Source organism: Eriocheir sinensis, chromosome 60 (genome assembly GCF_024679095.1).
Source record: "Eriocheir sinensis breed Jianghai 21 chromosome 60, ASM2467909v1, whole genome shotgun sequence".
Taxonomy (NCBI): Eukaryota; Metazoa; Arthropoda; class Malacostraca; order Decapoda; family Varunidae; genus Eriocheir; species Eriocheir sinensis.
Window position 1 is genome coordinate 11,305,874 of NC_066568.1, and position 19,860 is coordinate 11,325,733.

General features: G+C 45.0%; 3 protein-coding genes across 11 annotated transcripts in view; 1 reads left to right on the forward strand and 2 right to left on the reverse strand.

Annotated features, from left to right (window-relative positions):
* The window catches only part of LOC126985968 (cell division cycle and apoptosis regulator protein 1-like), a 33,387-nt gene extending 26,976 nt beyond the window's left edge, over positions 1 to 6,411 (reverse strand). For 5 of the 7 annotated variants that reach the window (XM_050841586.1, XM_050841583.1, XM_050841585.1 and 2 more), the window contains exons 1-4: positions 6,281 to 6,411; positions 2,124 to 2,536; positions 1,309 to 1,547; positions 535 to 755 (exon numbers count right to left, since the gene is read on the reverse strand). In XM_050841586.1, the coding sequence (XP_050697543.1) occupies positions 535 to 755; positions 1,309 to 1,547; positions 2,124 to 2,516 (853 nt within the window). In that variant the 5' untranslated portion in view covers positions 2,517 to 2,536; positions 6,281 to 6,411. Of the gene's footprint in view, positions 1 to 534; positions 756 to 1,308; positions 1,548 to 2,123; positions 2,537 to 6,033; positions 6,206 to 6,280 lie in introns of those variants that run through there. The other 2 variants (XM_050841580.1, XM_050841582.1) reach the window with 2 other exon arrangements.
* Positions 1 to 15,502, reverse strand: part of LOC126985974 (ELMO domain-containing protein 1-like) — a 49,408-nt gene extending 33,906 nt beyond the window's left edge. Inside the window, exons 1-7 of one of the 3 annotated variants that reach the window (XR_007739225.1) lie at positions 14,947 to 15,434; positions 13,826 to 13,971; positions 13,279 to 13,435; positions 12,464 to 12,629; positions 11,739 to 11,836; positions 11,294 to 11,362; positions 9,230 to 10,582 (exon numbers count right to left, since the gene is read on the reverse strand). Coding sequence is in view for 2 of the 3 variants with exons in the window: in XM_050841634.1 (XP_050697591.1) it covers positions 10,288 to 10,582; positions 11,294 to 11,362; positions 11,739 to 11,836; positions 12,464 to 12,629; positions 13,279 to 13,435; positions 13,826 to 13,967 (927 nt within the window). In the remaining variant the exon portion in view is untranslated. Of the gene's footprint in view, positions 1 to 9,229; positions 10,583 to 11,293; positions 11,363 to 11,738; positions 11,837 to 12,463; positions 12,630 to 13,278; positions 13,436 to 13,825; positions 13,972 to 14,946 lie in introns of those variants that run through there. The other 2 variants (XM_050841632.1, XM_050841634.1) reach the window with 2 other exon arrangements.
* Positions 15,503 to 17,064: 1,562 nt separating this feature from the next.
* Positions 17,065 to 19,860, forward strand: part of LOC126985633 (transmembrane protein 131-like) — a 15,667-nt gene continuing 12,871 nt past the window's right edge. Inside the window, exon 1 of the mRNA XM_050840788.1 lies at positions 17,065 to 17,192. Within this exon, the coding sequence (XP_050696745.1) occupies positions 17,093 to 17,192 (100 nt within the window). The 5' untranslated portion in view covers positions 17,065 to 17,092. The remainder of the gene's footprint in view (positions 17,193 to 19,860) is intronic.

A 19,860-nucleotide genomic window follows, 5' to 3' on the forward strand; every position in this document is an offset into this window, starting at 1 on the left:
AGGAAGATGGTGCCACTACAAAACACTTGCCTGCTCCACTTACAAGCTGGGGCCGACTAGGAGGCCCAATCAAGAAAGCCTACTGGGGGGAGAAAAAAAAAAATAAATAAAAAAAAAAAAAATAAAAAAAGCCTGCTCTGGAGACTTTATCTATTTTAATCCCTGCAGACCAGATGAAAGCACTTCAGTATTCAGTTTACTCTTCATGTTGTGATGATGAAGATGGTGATGATGATAATGTTGATAAGGAGGAGGAATAGAAGTCCAAGATCCATCTTCCTCAGCATATCAATTTCCCATTACGACTATTTCCCAGGGCCACAGAGAAGACTGACCTAGTATTCATGAGTGTTTTTTCCATTTAAGATGTAGAAGCCATGTAAAACTATCACTAGCATCAAAAAAGTCCATGGAAATCCCAGCAACTTTTACAAGAGGCTTTTCAGACGGGGAAACTGAGGCGCTATGTTTAAAAATACGGGCTAGAGTCAGTCAGAAAGGGAATAAGCCACGCCAAACAGTCCATCAACTCACCGCTGCTAAAGTTGGGTGGAGGCACAGCATTGTAGGAGCCGCTGCGGTTACCCACTTCTCTGACAGGAAGACTGGCACGGCTCTGGTTCTGTGAGGGGGCGCCAGCAGGGCCGGGGATGACCTGCACACGGTTGGCATTCCACTTGAAGGGCATGTTGGGGTTGTAGGTCGCCTCCACCAGCACACGGTCCCCTACCTTGGGTGCCTGGCCCTTGACACAGCTGGGGGGGACAGAGCACACACTCATATTAGCTTCCTTCTTGCTCCCACTCTCTACACACCAAGCCAAGTACATACTATAGTCCACCCCCCACGGCTACAATACACATTGTGGGTGTGGAGTCGGAGTTAAAAATTTCAGACTCCGACTTCGGGAAATTTTAAGGTTGCGACTCCAACTCCACCTGCCCCTCCCCCTCTACTGCAAGTTTTTTTCCCCCTTCCTTTTTAGGTGCCACCCGAAACGCCGGTCCTCTTGGACGGCCCCAACCAGAGAATAGTTTTTGAACCGACTGAAAACAGCATTACCTAGTCATCTTGCCCTCCTCACTTTATCTGATCTCCCATCCCTTGGCTACATTAGTTCAAACCATGGTTGCCAATTTTGTTAAGTCTGTACTTTGTCTCAACTACATTTGGTATGTAATTTTCAGACAACCCTCTGGCTACAACACACAAAACACAGAACACCCCCATGGTTACAACACACAGGACACCCCCATGGCTACAACACACAGAACACCCCCATGGCTACAACACACAGAACACTCTCACCTTGTCTGGAAGAACACATCCTCGTCAACAAAGCCAAAGTCAGCGCACAGCTTGGTGATGGTGCCGGTGAAGACGCGCTGCTTCTGGGGCTGCTGGTTGTTGCTGCTGCTGGCTATGTTATTTTGTATGTTGGTCTGCAGGTTGGGGGCTATGGTGGCAAGGTTGCTTGGTGTGGCTGCTGGGTTGAAGGCCCCTGGGGGAGCCAGTGCCCTAGGGGCAGGGTATGTCACGGCCGTCACCTGCAGAGTAACATAATGAAAGGTCTGAGTGAGGCCAGGCACTAGGCCACTAGAGAGCAGGCAGCTCCTGAGGGCCCAACACCGCCCACCCACCCAGGACCTCATCACAGGCTAATTACCATACTAAGCTCTAATTATCAAATTACTCTTTCACTAACAGTGTTTTTATCTTAAAAGAAAGCCTAATTTCTTATCTATTCCTCATACATATTGCAAATTCCTGCAAGAAGATAAAGTTTCAGGTCTTATTCCTCAACAATATTGTGAAATCTTAAGAGGAAGTGGTGGACAACCAGGTAATCAAACAAAGTCAATACAGGTTCCATAGCAAATCTTGCTGATTCACTGCCAAGTCTGATTCAACAATAATGATGTCATATGGTGACCCTGCAGCTGTCCTTGCTATCCATGACTTTACCTAGCCTTTGGTGGCAGGTGTACATGGTCCTGCCACTCACAACATGGCTGCTGAGTCTGTGTCACTCCTTCCCCAGTGTTAGTGTAGCATTACCTGTATCTTCACTAAACCTCAACATGGCTACCAGCCTTACTCTGCCCATTTTCGACAACAATTACCTGAGGCTGGGGCTGGGGCTGAGGCTGGGGCTGGGGCTGCATCTGTTGCTGCATCTGTGTGGTGGTTATCTGTGCAGGGTTCACCAGGCTGGGGGGCTGCAGGGCCTGGGTGATGGGAGGCTGGCCCATCAGGCTGGCCGCTGCTGTGGGCTGCCCGATGGTTTGCTGTGTGATGGCTGGCTGGGCCAGGGTCTGCAGGCCCCCCAGGCCTGGGGGCTGGATCATGCTCTGCTGCACTGGGGCATACTGGGGCTGCTGTGGGGCTGCCCCCAGCACCAGCTGCTGGGTTGGGGCTGACGGATGCTGCCCCAGGAGTGACGGCTGCAGCTGAGAGGTGGTCTGGGGCCGCTGCTGCCATGGTGGCGGTGCCTTGCCTGTGCCAAACTGTGCCATCCTCCCTCCTTCACCTTCCCCTGCCAACACAACAGACATGTCATTAAGATTTTATATTGCAAGGTTTCAGTGAAAAGTAGTGTTCCAGTATATGGTCATGCTATGCAGTCATTGTGTGTGGGTGTGGCCTGTGCTGCACAGGAAACAAGCAGCCACAGTACATGTTAACAGATCCCCCACTCTCTCCTCTTATCGTGGACAGCGCAAGGCTGACACACAGTGTCCACAGCCACCACACACACAATGCTTCTCAAATTTTCATGAAATGCATTACAATTAGTGTTCCCAACAAGAAAATGAGTATCAATCAAGCCAATCCCTACACTGAAGTGAGATGTAATAGCAGATAAGTGTTTGTGTGTCAGGACGCTGCTGCATCACCTACTATAGGGTGTTGTGGAGCCCAAATGGTAAAGGTAAAGAAAATGTTCATCCTCCATTTCCAATGAAATAATTTTCCTTTCACAATTTTAGCATGCATTTATTCTTACTATTAGTTTCCTTATACACAGCAGATAATGTAAAATATATAAAACAGGAGCCATAAACAGGCCAGGGCAGAAGTATAGATTAAAATATTTAACAGCAGGAAAGCTAAATCAAGCAGTAGTGTTATAACATATTTTCTCAATTTCTGGACACGTATGCAGTGCACTATGCACACGTCCCTGCATGTCCCAACTCCCTGTCACCCGCTTAGCCCCCAAAAAACTACCAAAGAGTTCTACATGATAGAGGAGGTCATTGAGGGCTGCCTGGCTCTACTACCAAAGAGTTCATGACAATGGAGTGTCAGTTGAGGGCTGCCAGAGCAAACTGTCTCATAATTAGCCGATACACTTAGTGACTGTGATTCACTGATGAGTGATGGTGCCATGAAGTCACAAAAGCCTCCACCACTCAACAGCTTTCATTCCCGTTACATCCCCACAGCCTCCTTGGTGTGGCAGGTGGCAGCACAAGTTGCCTGGAGGTTGTAACTTATGAACACAGCGGCTTACAACATTTTGGGTTACAACACGTTTAGTGAGTCCCAGCCACTCTCTCTGAGGCCATCCAGCACATATAGCAATTTGGCAGCCTGGCAGTGCTGGCTTCACGGCAAGGTAGGCTCATCCCTCAACCCAGAGTCCTTGGCGTGCATCAGCTCCTCAATCCCACTCTCTCTCTCTCTCTCTACGTCTAGTGCGAGTATTCATTGATATCAGTACTGAAATCTGATGTTTTTTTCAGGAAGTATTACTAAATAGAGGAAGTGGTGGTAGAGTGATCAGTGTGAAGGCATGGTGAGCCCGAGGACCTAGGTTTGAGTCCCACCGATGCACGCTGACAATTTTCAACCATTTCGGTGTGGCGGAAGATTACTCATGTGCTGCCCAGATCTTCTATCAACCTTAACTTCAGTGACTTCGGCCAAAAGGATCACCAGAGGGCAGCATGGGCCAAGAAAGAGTCATATATCATGGCCTTGCACCTTTCTCTACATCAATCTCCATCAAAAAATACTTGTTTCTAAAGCCCTTTCTCTACATAAAAAAAATACTTGTTTCTGAGATTTGAGCAGCTAATCAAACAACAATAGAATACCATTCCAGTGACAACAGGTTACTATCAATTCAGGTAGAGAATCCTTTATCCAAAATTCCAAAATCCAAATTTTTTTTTAATGTTGACATGACGCATCACAAATGGAAAATTCCACAAAGTGATGGAAGGGTTCCACCACACACAGCTGTTGTGTGCTGCTCTGAGTTGCCAGGTCCACGGTATACCCGCCTAATTGGTATTGCTGTGTCGACACCTTGGGCGTAAAAACATCTGCCCGCCACAACCGCGGGCTCAGGGCAGTTTGTGGGATTGGATTGGACGGGAACATGGTCCATGACCTGGCAACTCTGGTGCTGCTATGCGTTAGTTTGTTGTCAGCAGTCATCACAGTAATACCTTCGCTCATTACTCATTGTGATTACCGTGTGTTTTGTGATCTGTGGTGTAAAAATATTGTTGAAAATGTCAAAAGGGCCTGCATATTCCCAATTCAAAAAAAATCCAAAATCTGCAACACTTTCGGTCCCAGGGATTTTGGATAAGAGATTCTCAACCTGTAGAAGTGATAGGTTACAATCCATTAAGTTCAGGTGGGTTCTATAAGTTTAAGAAAACTTGGAGTGGAAGCACGCAGGTTTAGTGGTGGAGGGGTCTGCCACCTTTGACTGGCTTGATATTTACCAACCTGTTACCACTTAATTAGTTGTTCATATCCCAGAATCAAGTGATTTGCCACAGAACTAGTTATCAGTGATGGGCATTGCAACAAAATTAACCTCAAAGGAACTGTCAACCAGTGAACTGATGGGAGTTTAAGTCAAGAATGCCCAGTATCAGTTTATGGAGCAAGTTTAAAGTATTTCTGGATATAAATAAAGTATCAGTCCCGCTGGTCGCGGGTTCGATCCCCGGCGCTGGCAAAAACTTTCCTTGTCTGGATTAATTTCTTGTGTGTTTCGTTACACGCAGAGGTCGTGTGGGAGTGTAGGAAAGAGGAGAATTCTGGCATTTCACTGGTGGCATCCTCTCTTCTGATTCTGTTGTGTCAGAAAATGGGAAACTTCAACACAGAAATTAACCTACATAGGAATGGGGAGCCATGTAGTGCGGCGACGAGCCTGATGGGCGAGCCTCCCATAACTCACTGTGATGGGGGTACCTCTTTGGCTGACTGGTTAAGGAGTGGCTCTCCTGTCTCGCTGGTTGCGGGTTCGATCCCTGGCGCTGGCAAAAACTTTCCTTGTCTGGATTAATTTCTCGTGTGTTTCGTTACACGCGGTGGTTGTGTTGGAGTGTAGTAAAGAGGAGAATTGTGGCATTTCATTAGGAACCTCAAATATCAAGATAGGCTGAAACATCTCAACTTACATTCCCTAGAAAGATGAAGAGTGCAGGGAGATCTGACAGAAGTATTCAAATGGGTCAAGGGTTACAATATAGACGATATGAGTAAAGTACTGAGAATTAGCCAGCAGGATAGAACATGCAGTAATGGATTTAAATTAGAAAAGTATAGATTTAGGAGGGAAATAGACAGGCATTGGTTTAGTAATAGGGTCGTGGGGGAATGGAATAGACTAAGCAATCACATAGTTAGTGCAGGGACGATTGCTTGTTTTAAGAGTAGACTTGATAGCTACATGGACGAGGATGACAGGTGGTAGTGTAGTGCGACGACTAAACCGGTCGAATGAGTCTAAGCAAAATGTGCAGGCCACTCAGCCTCTTGCAGTCTCCCTATGTTCTTATGTTCTGTGAGTATCTGTATCAGTCAGTCCATGGAGCAAGTTGGGTGTGATTCTGTAAAAGTGTCAGTGCATGAAAGAAGTTACCCAAATTACAATAAATCGAGCAAATATTTTTTCCGGGTCAGCCCAACAAGTGGCAGCCCTCCCCTCCCCCCCCCTCGGCCGCCTGGCGTAGGGTCACCCTCAGCACGGTGGCGACCCTCGTGCCGAGAACACCTCACCTCACCCTTCAATATATTGCCGGCAGTCACCCAGACTCAGCACTTGTTCCTCCTATGTCTCCCTCCCCCTCGTCCCTCGTCCTCGCCGCCTCCCTCCCTGGCCTGGGGTCGACCCGCCCAGCCAGTCGCAACAAGGCACACTGCACCCCCGGCTCGCCGACCCCCGCCCCGCCGCCACGCCCCCGTGTTCGCCGGGTGTTCAGGTCGCCGGGTCCAGCGTGAGGGGGTTCCTCGGGGCACGACTTACACTGCTCGACGATGATTTTTTTCCCTTGATTGTCCGACCGAAACAAGATAACAATATGGCGCTCAGCTAGGGCTGGGCAGGCCAGGTACCGGTACTGGTACCGGTATTAGCGGTACCTACTTTACGGTACTCACCGAACGTCACAGTACGGTACTGGTACCGGTATCAACTGTACATTCTCAAAGGTACTGCTGCCAGCATCAAACACCTTTAGTACCGGTACCACACAGCGCTCGCGCCGCGCCGCTGCGGATTATAATGCGCAGGGCAGTTTCAGATGCATAACACGCGCATATATTTGTGTTGGTTGTTGGGGAGGGATGAGAAGAAAGTGTAATTGATTGTTAGTGTTGGTGTGTTTGGTGACAAGTGAGTGTATTTGTTTTCTGAATGAGTCTATTAATTGTACTCTGCAGTCTAAAAATTATGAGGGATCGAGGCTGTTCCAGTCACGTATGGTGCGTGGAAACGTAACCAATGATTGATTGATAGTTTATTGTTGCAAGTAAAACAACAAAGGAGAAGGGAGGAGCATGCCATCCCAACCCCCAGGCAGTACAGAGTGTGATTATACAACTAAGGATACATGTGTAAGTAGCACCAGGAAACTAAAAAGATACAATGGTAGGGGACAAGTGCTAAAAAAAAAAAAAATAATAAGTAAATAAATAAAGGCCTTGATTTAGTCAAGGGAGCAGACACAAGGGACTGTACATATGGACTACAATCTAGAGGCAAATGCAGGATACTCACTATAGCACAGCTGAAAGAACATTATTGTTAATGAACCAGCCCACCAGCCCAGGCAGGTCCCAGTGGCCCTGTGGGCGGTAGGCACTGTAATAGCAGAACATTGCAGGACATAGTATTTGAGCGTACGTGTGACCCCCTGGCCTGGCACACAAGCGGCAAGGTACAGGGTCAGCCCCACTGACCTCCCAGTAATATCTATAGCCCAGCCTCAGCCGCATCACCACCAGATCATAGGATGCACTAAGCCTACCATAAGTGTGGGTGCAGATACTTGATACCTGGGCATAGTGAATGCTGGAGGGACTACCATCCTGACACCTCAAGGCAATTAAGCTGCATGATTGGTAACAGACTCACTAACAATTAAGGGATCTTAGTCTATTCTTAACATAATTAAAGGTTTATTCAACACCTGGGTGTACATTGAGATCATCAGAGGCAGCACGAGCAAGTCTGTCTGCCTTTTCATTATGGGGCAGCCCAACATGTGAGGGCACCCAGATATGAAGTGTCTGCAGTAGCACCACAGCGCTCCGGCAGGCTATATAAGGGCACTAAGGCACTTGACTATATCACAGTCAGAAGGGGAGGAGGACAGAAGAGCATACAAGGCACATTGACTATCAACAAACAAGTACACATCTTTCCTGAGAGCTATAGTGATATGGAGGGCTTCATATATGGCATAGAGTCTGCCCTTGTGGAAGACAGATGATCAGGAAGCCTCTTAGAAACCTCAGACTACCGCTACTACTACTGTATGTTTATACTACTAGTCTACTATTCCTACTAATACTAATACTACTTCTACTAATACTTGCCATATATAGCCTACTACTACTACTATTACCACTTGCTTGGATTATAACACACAAACGCACGCACTCACACAAAGATAACGGGAGGTTGTCATGGCAACGGACGGCGGCCATCATGGATTTGGAGGCAAGCACAGGTGCTGATTGGCTGAGGTGAGGGGGCGTGGCTTAAGGCAGAGTGGGCGGGTCTTAGCGGGCCAAGGCAGAGGTGGGAGGGGCTTAGCGGGGCACGGGAAAGATTTACATAGATTTACATAGGAAGGAAGCGAAAGAGGAAGAAATAGAACAAGATCAAGATAAGGAAGAACAAGAACAAGATGAAGAACACGAAGAAAAATACATTACGAGACGATACATTACGTTTATTGACTTTATTTATTTATTTTATTTATACATTAATTCATACCAGCAGGACGAGCATCAATTTTTTACCTTACCCAATCTTCGCAAGCTTGTTCTAACACCAGCAGCTTAATTAAAGGCATAAATAATAGACGCTTCGTATCAATGTGTTGTATTTCAAGCTTTCCACAATCAGCTGTATACAGTCTAGTGAAAGTTCAGCTTTCTCTCTCTCTCTCTCTCTCTCTCTCTCTCTCTCTCTCTCTCTCTCTCTCTCTCTCTTGAGGTTAGGATACGAAAATAAATAGATAATTCCCTCTCACACACACACACACACACACACACACTCTTCATCCCTTCTAAATTATCAACTTTCCTTAAAATCGTACAAGGAATGTAAAAGTAAAAAAATGGAATTATTTATATGAAAGCAGCCTTCATTTTATATATATATATATATATATATATATATATATATATATATATATATATATATATATATATAGAGAGAGAGAGAGAGAGAGAGAGAGAGAGAGAGAGAGAGAGAGAGAGAGAGAGAGAGAGAGAGAGAGAGAGAGAGAGAGAGAGAGAGAGAGAGAGAGAGAGAAGAAAAAAAGAAATGAAAAAGAAAAGATCAGAAAGAAGAAAAATAAAAAGAAGAAAAAGATAAAGAAGAAGAAGCAGAAGAAGAAGCAGAAGAAGAAACATACATACTACTAACAAACATTGGTAATCTGTTCCATGGTTAAAAATAATACAATCTCCCTCACAATATATATTAATAAGTACTTCTCCTTAAACTCAAGACTAACATAGGAATTAATACACTTGCTAATACTGTCGTCAAGACCCTAATGATAATAATAATAAAAATAATAATGGTAATAATTTGTTTTGTCTGCATTTCACTAACTCTCTCTTCAATATCTACATAATTATCCTTCTCTTCCTCCTTTCTCTCTCTCTCTCTCTCTCTCTCTCTCTCTCTTATGGCACTCAATCTTCTAATATAACTCCTTCTCATTAGTGCCAAGACCTTACTATGGCACTTATCACACTCTTGAATGGCACTCACTAAGGTTTTTAATATTGGCACTACCTGGCACTCAAATGTACACTGCTGGTTCCTGTATATATAGATTTATCTGTAATTTATTTCTTTTCTTTCCTTTCTTTCCTTCTTTCTTTTTTTTCTTTCTCTTTTAATTATCTTTTCTTTCTCGATTTGATTTATTTTTTATTCTTTATTTTTTTCTTTCTAATTTCCTCTCCTTCCAACATTCCTTTAATTCTCTCTTTCTTTCTATTTCTTTCTCGCGTTCTTCTACATATACATTCTTTTATACAATATCTACTCTCTCTCTCTCTCTCTCTCTCTCTCTCTCACACACATACACACACAAGCTCAGTGGTGCAAACATCAAAATACCTTCAATGGTGTTTGTTTGTGCTATAGTAATTACAAGCTTATAATTAGAACATAGAGGTCCCTATTTATATCACTGGTCAAGGTAATAATAATAATAATAATAGTAATAATAATAATAATAATCTTTCCGTATCATATTCTTTCTCTTCTGTTTTCTCTTCCTCCTCCTCCTCCTCCTCATGTTCCTGTACTTCTCTCTCTCTCTCTCTCTCCCTCTCTCTTTTTCTCTCCTCTTTTCTCTCCCTCTGTGGCGTCAAGCAAGCATAATGGTGCATGTGTGTGTGTATATATATATAAGGTGCTTTTAGTTATATGATAAAGACCTTCCTTACTTTTGACTTCCAGGAGAAAATAATATAGCTTCATTTTTTTTGTCTGTTTTGCTTCCTTTTCCTTCCTTCCTTTGTTTCTGCTTTCATTTAATTTTATTTATTTTTGTCATTTTTGCATTCATATCCTGCTTTCCCTTCCTATTCTTTCCTTTCAGCTTTCCTTTTTTTTATATTTCTATCCTTTTTGAATTGATATCTTGCTTTCTTTTCTTTCCTTCCTTCCTTTTGTTTCTTCCTCTCCTATCTTTCTCTTTCATGACACATTCTCCATTACACACAAGCATATTTTTCCTCCTCTTCCTTCCTCTCTCTCCTCCTCCTCCTCCTCACACACTAAACATTCTCCAGCACAAAATGGCACTTGAAAAACGCCATTGGATTCTTAAGTTTCTGCTTGACCTGAGCCTCAAACTTGTCCCTCACGCGCGAGAACTCCATGATGTCGCGAGGCCGTTCCTGCCGCCACATCTCGTCGAAGGCAAAGAAGAGGTGGCAGTAGAATTGGTGGAACGCCCGCACCTCCAGAAAGCGCTTGGAGGCATTGTAGAAGTGCGTCTTTGCGTCCCCGGCGAGCAGGAGGCTGTAAGCGAGGTGTGTGATGTTGATGCCCACGATGGCGAACGAATACCTGCCAACACGAGGAGAAGAGGCGAGATTGAGGGGATGCCAGAAGGGGATTTAGGGTGCCATATAGATTTAGAGGTGCCATAGTGACTTGAGTAATGCAATAATAGACTTAGTAATGCCATAGGTTTACTAGGACCATAGACTTAATGGTGCCAGATTTGATGGTGGTGCCCTAGTGACTTAGTTGAGCACACACATTTAACAAGGTTTTCGAAGGAGTTGTGGGCATTTCCAGGGGTACTTTAATGACCCTGGTGGTAGTTTGACCCTTCTTCTGTACCCTAAACCTAAAAGAACACTCATTAGAACAGGATTTATCTCCTTTTTGGCCTTTGGAAATAGTTACTTTGAGAGGCAGAAGCATTTGACAATACCAACCTATATCATAACTATCTCCCTTAGCTATGAAGGAAGGGAGAGAAGAGAGGAAGGAAGAGGAGGAAAGAAAGAAGTGCTGGTGTGTGTTTGAGAATGTTTAGTTAAGGAGGAGAGGAGAGGAGAGGAAGAAAGAAGGAAAGAAATGAGGGAAGAGAAGGCTTGAAGGAAGGAGGAAAGAAATGCTGATGTGTGTTTGAGAATGTGTAGTTAAGGAGGAGGAGAGAAGAGGAAGGAGGAAGGAAAGAACTGAAGGAAGAGAAGGCTTGTGGGTCAACCTAGTTCACAGTGACTATACTATATTATTCCTATTACTAGTGAGGTCAGGTCAACTCACCCCCACTTTGGATGTAGTGACCTGGCCAGCACGTGTCTCGCTGCGCTGTTGTGTTGCTCTGCGAAGAACCTGCCGAGGGAGCACAGCATTAGTTGGGGTTGAGGATGCACAGATAAGACACTACACAAATTTATTACAAAAGGCTTCTGGTAAAACATTCTGCTCAGGCTCAGGGTCAAGTCTCACTCAGCCAAGGTTTTTCCACTGCCAAGGAGTGGTTACTGTCCCACCTTGAGCATGGGGGACCAAGGGAGTGTGATGTGTGAAGGTCCCGCCAACACCCAGAGATACACAATAATGACCCGTGATATAATTGGGAGGGTACTGGCTGGTAGTGACAAGTCCAGCTCCTGATCAGGCCTTGGTGGTGAATCACACACACACACACACACACACACACACACACAGGCTAAATAAAACAAAATAAATGAATGAATCCACTCACAGCAGGTTCTCCAGGCCCAGCACACCCATGCCTCTGAAGTCAGTCTGTGGGTCGTCGCCCTGGAAGCCAATCATCTGCCACTGCTTGGTGACCCGTGCCTGGCAGGGAGGAGCTCAGGTCAGGTCAGGTCACATCAACAGCTTTATTTATTATATTTTATCCATTTATTTATTTTGTAAGTGATTCATATTTTTTTTGCATCTTTTTCTACACATTTCTTCTTTCTCTCCTTATCCTACTCCTTCCTTCCCTCTTCCTTTCTAGCTTTCTTTCTTTTATATTCAACAACTTTATCCATTTGTATAGCTATTCTTTTTTCTTTATTATGAGAGTAAGGAAGGGAGAGCCTAGGAAGGGAGACCTTTTAACATAGAACATAAGGGAGAGTGTGCTTCAAGTTTCAATGGCCTAGGAAGGGAGAGCTTTGAACATAGAAGTGAAGGGAGAGAGTGCATCAAGTGTCTATGGCCTAGGAAGGGAGAGCTTTTAACATAGGAGTGAAGGGAGAGAGTGCATCAAGTGTCTATGGCCTAGGAAGGGAGAGCTTTTAACATAGGAGTGAAGGGAGAGAGTGCATCAAGTGTCTATGGCCTAGGAAGGGAGAGCTTTTACCATAAAACATAAGGGAGAGAGTGCATCAAGTGTCTATGGCCTAGGAAGGGAGAGCTTGTAACATAGGAGTGAAGGGAGAGCTTGTAACATGGGAGCAAGGGCCTCAGTGTCACCTCCAGGTGCGTGTCTGGCATCATGTGGTCCCAGAGTGCCTTCAGCTTCTGTTCGTGTTGGGGATTGACAGCATCGTAAGGCTCTTTGCGCCGCGCCTCAACCTCCGCCACCAGCTGTCGGTAACCCCAGATCTGCGTCAGGCACTCACCCAACACATCGGAGAACCTGGGGAGGGATGAAAGGGTTAGAGAGTGCTTGGAAGAGGTTAGGTTAGGTTAGGTTTATGGATGACAGGGTTAGTAAAAGCTTGAATAGAGGTTAGCTAAGGTTAGACTAATGGGTGATGGGGATGGAAAAGGCTTGATGGTGAGGCTAGGAAGGCTTGGATGGAGGTTAGGTAAGGTTAGGTTAGGTTGGGTAAGGTAAGGTAAGGTTAGGTAAGGTTAGGTTACGTTAGGTTATGTTTATGGATGACAGGGTTAGAAAAAGCTTGCATAAAGGTTAGGTAAGGTTCGATTAATGGATGATGGGGTTAGAAAAGGCTTGATGGTGAGGCTAGGAAGGCTTGGATGGAGGTTAGGCAAGGTCAGGTTAGGTTAGGTTGTTTATGGATGACAGGGTTAGTAAAAGCTTGAATAGAGGTTAGCTAAGGTTAGACTAATGGATGATGGGGTTAGAAAAGGCTTGATGGTGAGGCTAGGAAGGCTTGGATGGAGGTTAGGCAAGGTTAGGTTAGAATGGGCTTGGTAAAAGGTTCAGTAAGATCAAATTAAAGTATGACGAGGTTGGAAAAGGCTTGAAAAGAGATAAGGAATGCATGATGGAATTAGAATACACTAGGATAAAAAAAATATAAAAAAAAACTTTTCCTCACCCCTTATGAGCCTTGGTGTTGATGCCCTTAATCTTGACGATGGCGAAGACGACATAGTAGATGAGCTCCTGGCTGAGGCTGCGTTCCTGGCACTTCCCGTCGATGTACTTGACGCACTTCTGGATCTCTGGACTGCGGCTGTGCTGGAGGGAGAACTCTGTGGGGAGGGAGAGAAGGGATGTGTCAGGGAGGGAGGGAAGAGGAGAGAGATGAAAGGATGAAGTGAGAGAGAGAGGAAAAGGAGAAAGGAGGTAATGGAAAGGGGGAGGACAGGTAGAAGGAATGGAGGAGAGGTAAGAGAGAAGGAAGGTGGAGGGTAAGGGGAGAGGGAGGAAAGAAGGGGTAAGAGATAGGGAGGGAGGGAAGGTGGAAGGAATGGGGAGAGGGAGGAGAAAGAAAGGAAATGGAGAAGGGAGGGAATGAAAATGGGAGAGAGGAAATGAGAGAAGAGATGAAGAGAAAGAAGAAAGGAAGAGGAGAGGAAAGAAACAAAACTAGAACAAGAAAAAAAAAAATATAACCAATACGAAACATAACATCAACACACCCACGCCACAGGTCCGCGTCGCACCCTTCTGCTCGCCGTAACACACACGCTGGAGCTCACACAGGCCAGTGGTGCGCCGCAGGACCCACTTAACCAGCGGCCGCAGCCACCAGTACAGGGTTGTCCAGATGAGACCAAACATGCCTCTGTCGGAGAAGAAGAGGTTAAAGATGACAAAACATGTGACTACGAAAGGGTTAGTTTAGTACGTATATGAGTGAATGTTTATATAAATACTAGGAAATGTTGTTACTTTAGTATAGATAAATATTTACCGGTATATAAAAGCTATTATGTGTAAGTCTGTATAAACGTAAGTTAATAAAAATGTAAGTAAAGGAGAATACGTATGTTCATTACAAAGCCTATCACAGGTATTTATCAGAACCAATTAAGCTTGACAAATCTAATCCTCCTTTGGGTAGGCGGTGGCTGAGTGGTTAGCGTGCTGGGCTCACATTCACCACGCCATGGACAACGTCGGTTCGAACCCCCACGCTACCACCTGGGATTTTTCAGTCACCGCCGAGTGGCCTAAAACTACCCATATGCTGTCCTGAAGACCACCATCAACCCGGACTCTAGAAGAAACTGTCCAGTGAATCAAGAATGAGTTCCGGGTGACAGCATCAGCCATGAACTGGCGCCACTATAAAAAAAATTCCTGCGCCATGATGGGCTTGGACTGACCATCTGGCCCCTGAAGAAAGCCTGCCAGCGGTATAGGTGGGAATGTAAAAAAAAAAAAAAAAAAAAAAAAAAAAAAAAAAAAAATCAAACTATATAACTAATCTAATCTATCCTAACCTAATCTAACCTAACCTGACATAATATAATCTAACTTAACCTGAACAAACCAAACCAAAGTAAATGTAACCTAATCTACCCATCATGGTTAGTAAGGGCTGTTAGGGGGGTGACCGTCATGAGGGCTGTCGTGGTAAGTGGAGGGCTGTAAGTGGGAGGCTGTAAGTGGGGAGCTGTCAGGGAGTAAGTAGGGGGGGGGGGGCTTATATGGGGTCCGTCCTGACCTCACACCGCATCAAAAAAATAAGTCCAAGTAAATATAAGTGTTAGGTAAGTAATGTAAGTAAAGCCTCGACATAGCTTCTTATACTTACAGGGAGAGCCTCATCATGGTGGTCTGGTGCTCTCCCTCTCCTTATATTAGCATGGGAGGGAGAATACTGAACTCTCCTCCTCCTCCTCCTCCTCTCCTTTCCTCCACTAACACTTATTCTTTCTCTCCACTTCTTCTCTCTCCTCCTCTTTCCTCCACACGTATAAAGTTATTCCTTCTCCTTATATTCTCAATGGAGGGGAATTTTACCTCTCCACTTCTTTCTTTCCTCCATTAACACTTATTTTTTCTCTCCACTTCTTTCCTCCACCTCCTCCTCTTCTTCCTCTTTCCTCCACACGTATGGTTATTCCTTCTCTCTCTCTCCCTCTCCTTATATTCTCAATGGAGGGGAGTTTTACCTCTTCTCCTCCTCCTCTTCCTCCTCTTCTTCTCTTCCTCCACACGTAAAGTTATCACCTCCTCCTCCTCTTCCTTCTTTCTAAACACACGCCTCTTCTTCTTCTTCTTCCTTCTTCGTCCTCCTCTCAGGCTTCCATTCTTTGTTTATTCTTCTTTATCTCCTCAATTCTCTTTTTTAATTATCTCTTTTGTCCTTCTCTGTTATTTATTCCTTTCTTCTTCTTCTTCTTCCTTCTTTCGTCGACTTTTTGACACATGTAGAGTTAATTATCACGTCTCCTCTTCTTCCCCTTTTTCACACACTATAATAATATATATTCTTCTTCTGCCTTCTTCCTTATTCCTCCATTCTTATAATTTATCTCCTCTTCTGCCTTTCTTCCTCTTTAATTATCATATTTTCTCTCCTTAATTCGTTTTTCTCTTATTCCTTCTTCGTGTCTCTTTTCTCCTCCTTTCTTCCTCTTCTCTTTCTAAACACACATTTATTTTCTCTCTTTCGTGTTTCTCTGATTCCTTCTTCGTCTTTCTTCTTTAATTCATTCCTTTCAATCAATCAATCAATCCTTTCTTAATCAAACCTGCAACAATAAACTCTCAATCAATCAATCAATCAATCAATCAATTCTTCCTTAATTCCTTTCTTTCTCTTCTCTTTCGTTAACACTTATAATTATTTCCCTCTTCCACTTTCTTCTTATTCTCAAGCTTCTTTATTTATTCTCTTCTATCTCTTTCTCTCCAGTTTATCACCTTCCTTCCTTCCTTCCTTCCTTCCTTCCTTCCTTTCTCTTAATCATTCCTTTTTCGTCATTCTCAAGCTTCTTTAATGATTTATTCTCTTCTATCTCTTTCTCTCCAGTTTATCACCTCTCTCTTCCTTCCTTCCTTCCTTCCTTTCTCTTAATCATTCCTTCTTCGTCATTCTCATGTTGCAGCATATGTCAAATCCTGTACATCCATATTTAGGCCTCAGAGACACTCATAGGCCTATCTAACTGACTACATATGTCGTTAATAATTAGGTGTTTATAAGTGTCTCAGTAATTATAGACTGATAGTTATTAATTAAGGCAAATTGTTCAATCGGCCACAAGAGGAGGAAGAGGAGGAGGCTGCGACTTGTCAAATTCTCTACACCCATATTTAGGCCTCAGAGACAGTTATAGGCCTATATAACTAACCATACGTATCTTTAATAGTTAGATGTTTATAAATGTATTAGTAATTATAGGCTGACAGACGTTTATAAAGGGAAAAATGCATAAATATCTTCAATCGGTCACAAGAGGAAGAAGAGGAGGATCTCTGTTAACTTATCAACATCAATAATTGCGTCATAATTACCCTTCTACGCGTATCTTTAACTACCTAAAGCATGATAATAATAAATGGTGTCAAAATGCTGCCATGATGATCAGCTGACAGGCATTGATAAGTGAGATAATGCAGTCTGCCGTAGTAAAATGTCTATATGAATTTCCTATAAACTGTCTATATAATTGTATATATGATGAAAATAATAAATGATATTGAAATAATGGCGTAAAAATGGGTTGACAGGCGCTGGGAAGTTAATATAATGGAGTCTAGCGTAAAAGAAAAATGTCCGTAGCATTTCTTAAACACCCGTATCGATCGCGGAATTTTTCACTATAGATACGTTAAAATTACGAATAGTCAATTTTTACGGCGTTAATTGACCCACATGGCCGATGAGATGAAATAAAAATAAATAATGAAAGACGAACGGAGTCAAACAGTATGGCGGCGGGGCACTAGTGATGGCCAAGATGGGGACCTTTTTACGCCAATTATACGCCGTTTTCAGCCTCCTGGAGTGCGTCAATCATCTGGTCAGCAGCGTAAATGGCCAGAGTCATGGTGAGTGTTGCTGTCATGGGCGTGGCGGGCGTGGGATGGGCGTGAAGGGCGGCCAAAGAACGGTAAAGGGAGCAAGCAGTACGGTGTTGTAGGAACTATCTCGCAGGTGCAAAATACCTCGCAGGTAGAGAAAGAGGGGAGGTAGAATAACGAATAAAGAGGAGGAGAAGGAGGAAAAGGAAGAGGTGGATAAGAAGAGGTAGAAACGAGGAATGGGAGGAGGTGTGATAAATGCCTTGGAAATGAGAATGTGGATATCTGAGCGACTTATTTCCGCGAGGAGGTATTTTTCTGAGGAGGAGGTAGAGAGGGGAAGAGAAGGAGGAAGAGGAGGAGGAGAAGAGAAGAGGTAGAGAGGAGGAGGAGGAGGAGGTGAAGAAGGAGAGGTAGAGAGGAGAAGAAGAGGAGGAGGAGGAGGGGAAGGTGAAGAAGGAATAGAGAAGAGGAGACGAAGGAGGAAGAGGAGGAGGAGGAGGTAGAAAGAAAAGGTAAAGAAGAGAAGATGAATGAGGAGGAGGTATAGAAGAGGTAGAGAGGAGAAGGTAGACAAGAGAGAGACTTGTTTCCACGAGGAGGTATTTCTCTCCCATGAACTGGCTGGCTGGATGGCTGCCAAGCGTAGATTTAACGAAGATTTTTCTCCACTAAAACGACCCTGGGTGCCTCGACAGTGCCCCCGCGGCCCTGACACCACGCCGGGGCCTGGGGGCACACCTGGGCAACCCACGGGGGACACACGGGGGCCGCGCAAACACCGTAAAACACAACAAAAACACGCCAACCAGAAATGGAGTTACCACGACGAAATTTGCCATTATTTGTTGATTTTTCGGCCTGGGGGAGCTGGGGTGCCACTGTGGGTCCCCTGGGGTGCCATATAGTGCCTAGGGGGTCTGCTCATGGCACTGGGGGATAGGGGTGCCACTAGGAAGGACAGGAAGTGCCGGAATCATAACAAGCTAACTACCACTTATAAAAAATGCCATTCTTTGTTGATTTTTGGACGTGGGGGAGCTGGGGTGCCATATAGTGCCTAGGGGTGTCTGCACATGGCACTGGGGGGCAGGGGGGTCACTAGGGAGACAGGGAGTGCCAAAATCACAACAAGCTAGCAACCACTTTTTAGAAACGCCATTCTTTGTTGATTTTGGGGCCTGGGGGAGCTGGGGTGCCACTGTGGTGTCCCTGGTGTGCCATCTATTGCCTGGGGGGTTATATGTGGCACTGGAGGGCAGGGTGACCACTAGAAGGGGCGAGGGAGTGCCAAAATCATAACAAGCTAACTACCACTTATAAAAAATGCCATTCTTTGTTGATTTTTGGACCTGGGGGAGCAGGAGTGCCACTGTGATGTTCCTGAGGTGCCATATAGTGCCTAGGGGGTCTGCACATGTCACTGGGGAATAAGGGTGCCACTAGGGAGGACACACCAAAATCATACAAGCTAACTACCACTTATAAAAAATGCCATTTGTTGATTTTTGGGCCTGGGGTGACACTGTGATGACCCTGGGGTGTATATGAGTGCCTGAGGGGTCTGCACATGGCACTGGGGGACAGAGGTGCCACTAGGGGAGACAGGGAGTACCAAAATCATAACAAGCTAACTACCACTTATAAACAAATGCCATTCCCTGTTGATTTTTTGACCTGGGGAGCTGGGGTGCCACTGTGGTGTCCCTGGGGGGCTTGTATGTGGCACTGGGGGGCAGGGTAACCACAGAGGAGGACAGGGAGTGCCAGAATCATAAAAAGCTAACTACCGCTTATAAAATATTCCATTCTGTGTTGATTTTTGGACCTGGGGGAGCTGGGATGCCACTGTGATGCCCCTGGGTGCCATACACTGCCTAGGGGGTCTGCACATGGCACTGGGAGGCAGGGGTGCCACTAGGGAGGACAGGGAGTGCCAAAATCACAATAAGCTAACTACCGCTTATAGAAACTTTCATTCTTTGTTGATTTATAGTGCTGGGGAAACTGGGGTGTCACTGTGGTGTCCCTGGGGTTTATAAGAGTGCCTGGGGTTTTTGTACATGGCACAGGGGGGCAAGGGGGCCACTATGGGAGACAGGGAGTGCCAAAATCACAATAAGCTAACTACCAATTATAAAAACTGCCATTCTTTGTTGATTTATTGTGCTGGGGGAGCTGGGGTGCCACTGTGATGTCCCTGGGGTTTATAAGAGTGCCTGGGGGGTTGTATATGGCACTGGAGGTCAGGAGAACCACAAAGGAAGACGGAGTGCCAAAATCACAATAAGCTAACTACCACTTATAGAAACTGATATTCTTTGTTGATTTATAGTGCTGGGGGAGCTGGGGTGCCACTGTGATGACCCTGGGGTGTATACGAGTGCCTGGGGGGCCTGTATATGGCACTGGGGGATAGGGGTGCCACTACTAGGGGAAAAATCAAAATCTAAATCATAAAAATATTCCATTCTTTTTTTGATTTTTTTTGGACCTGGGGGCTGTGATGCCCCTGCCCCTTGGGTGTAGGGGAGTGCCTGAGAGGCCTGTGCCTGGTGGGGAGAGGGGTGCCTCTAGGGAGGACAGGAAGTGCCAAAATCATAACAAGCTAACTACCTCTTCTAAAAAATCCCATTCTTTGTATATTTTTGGACCTGGGGGAGCTGGGGTGAAAATATACAAAGAATGGGATTTT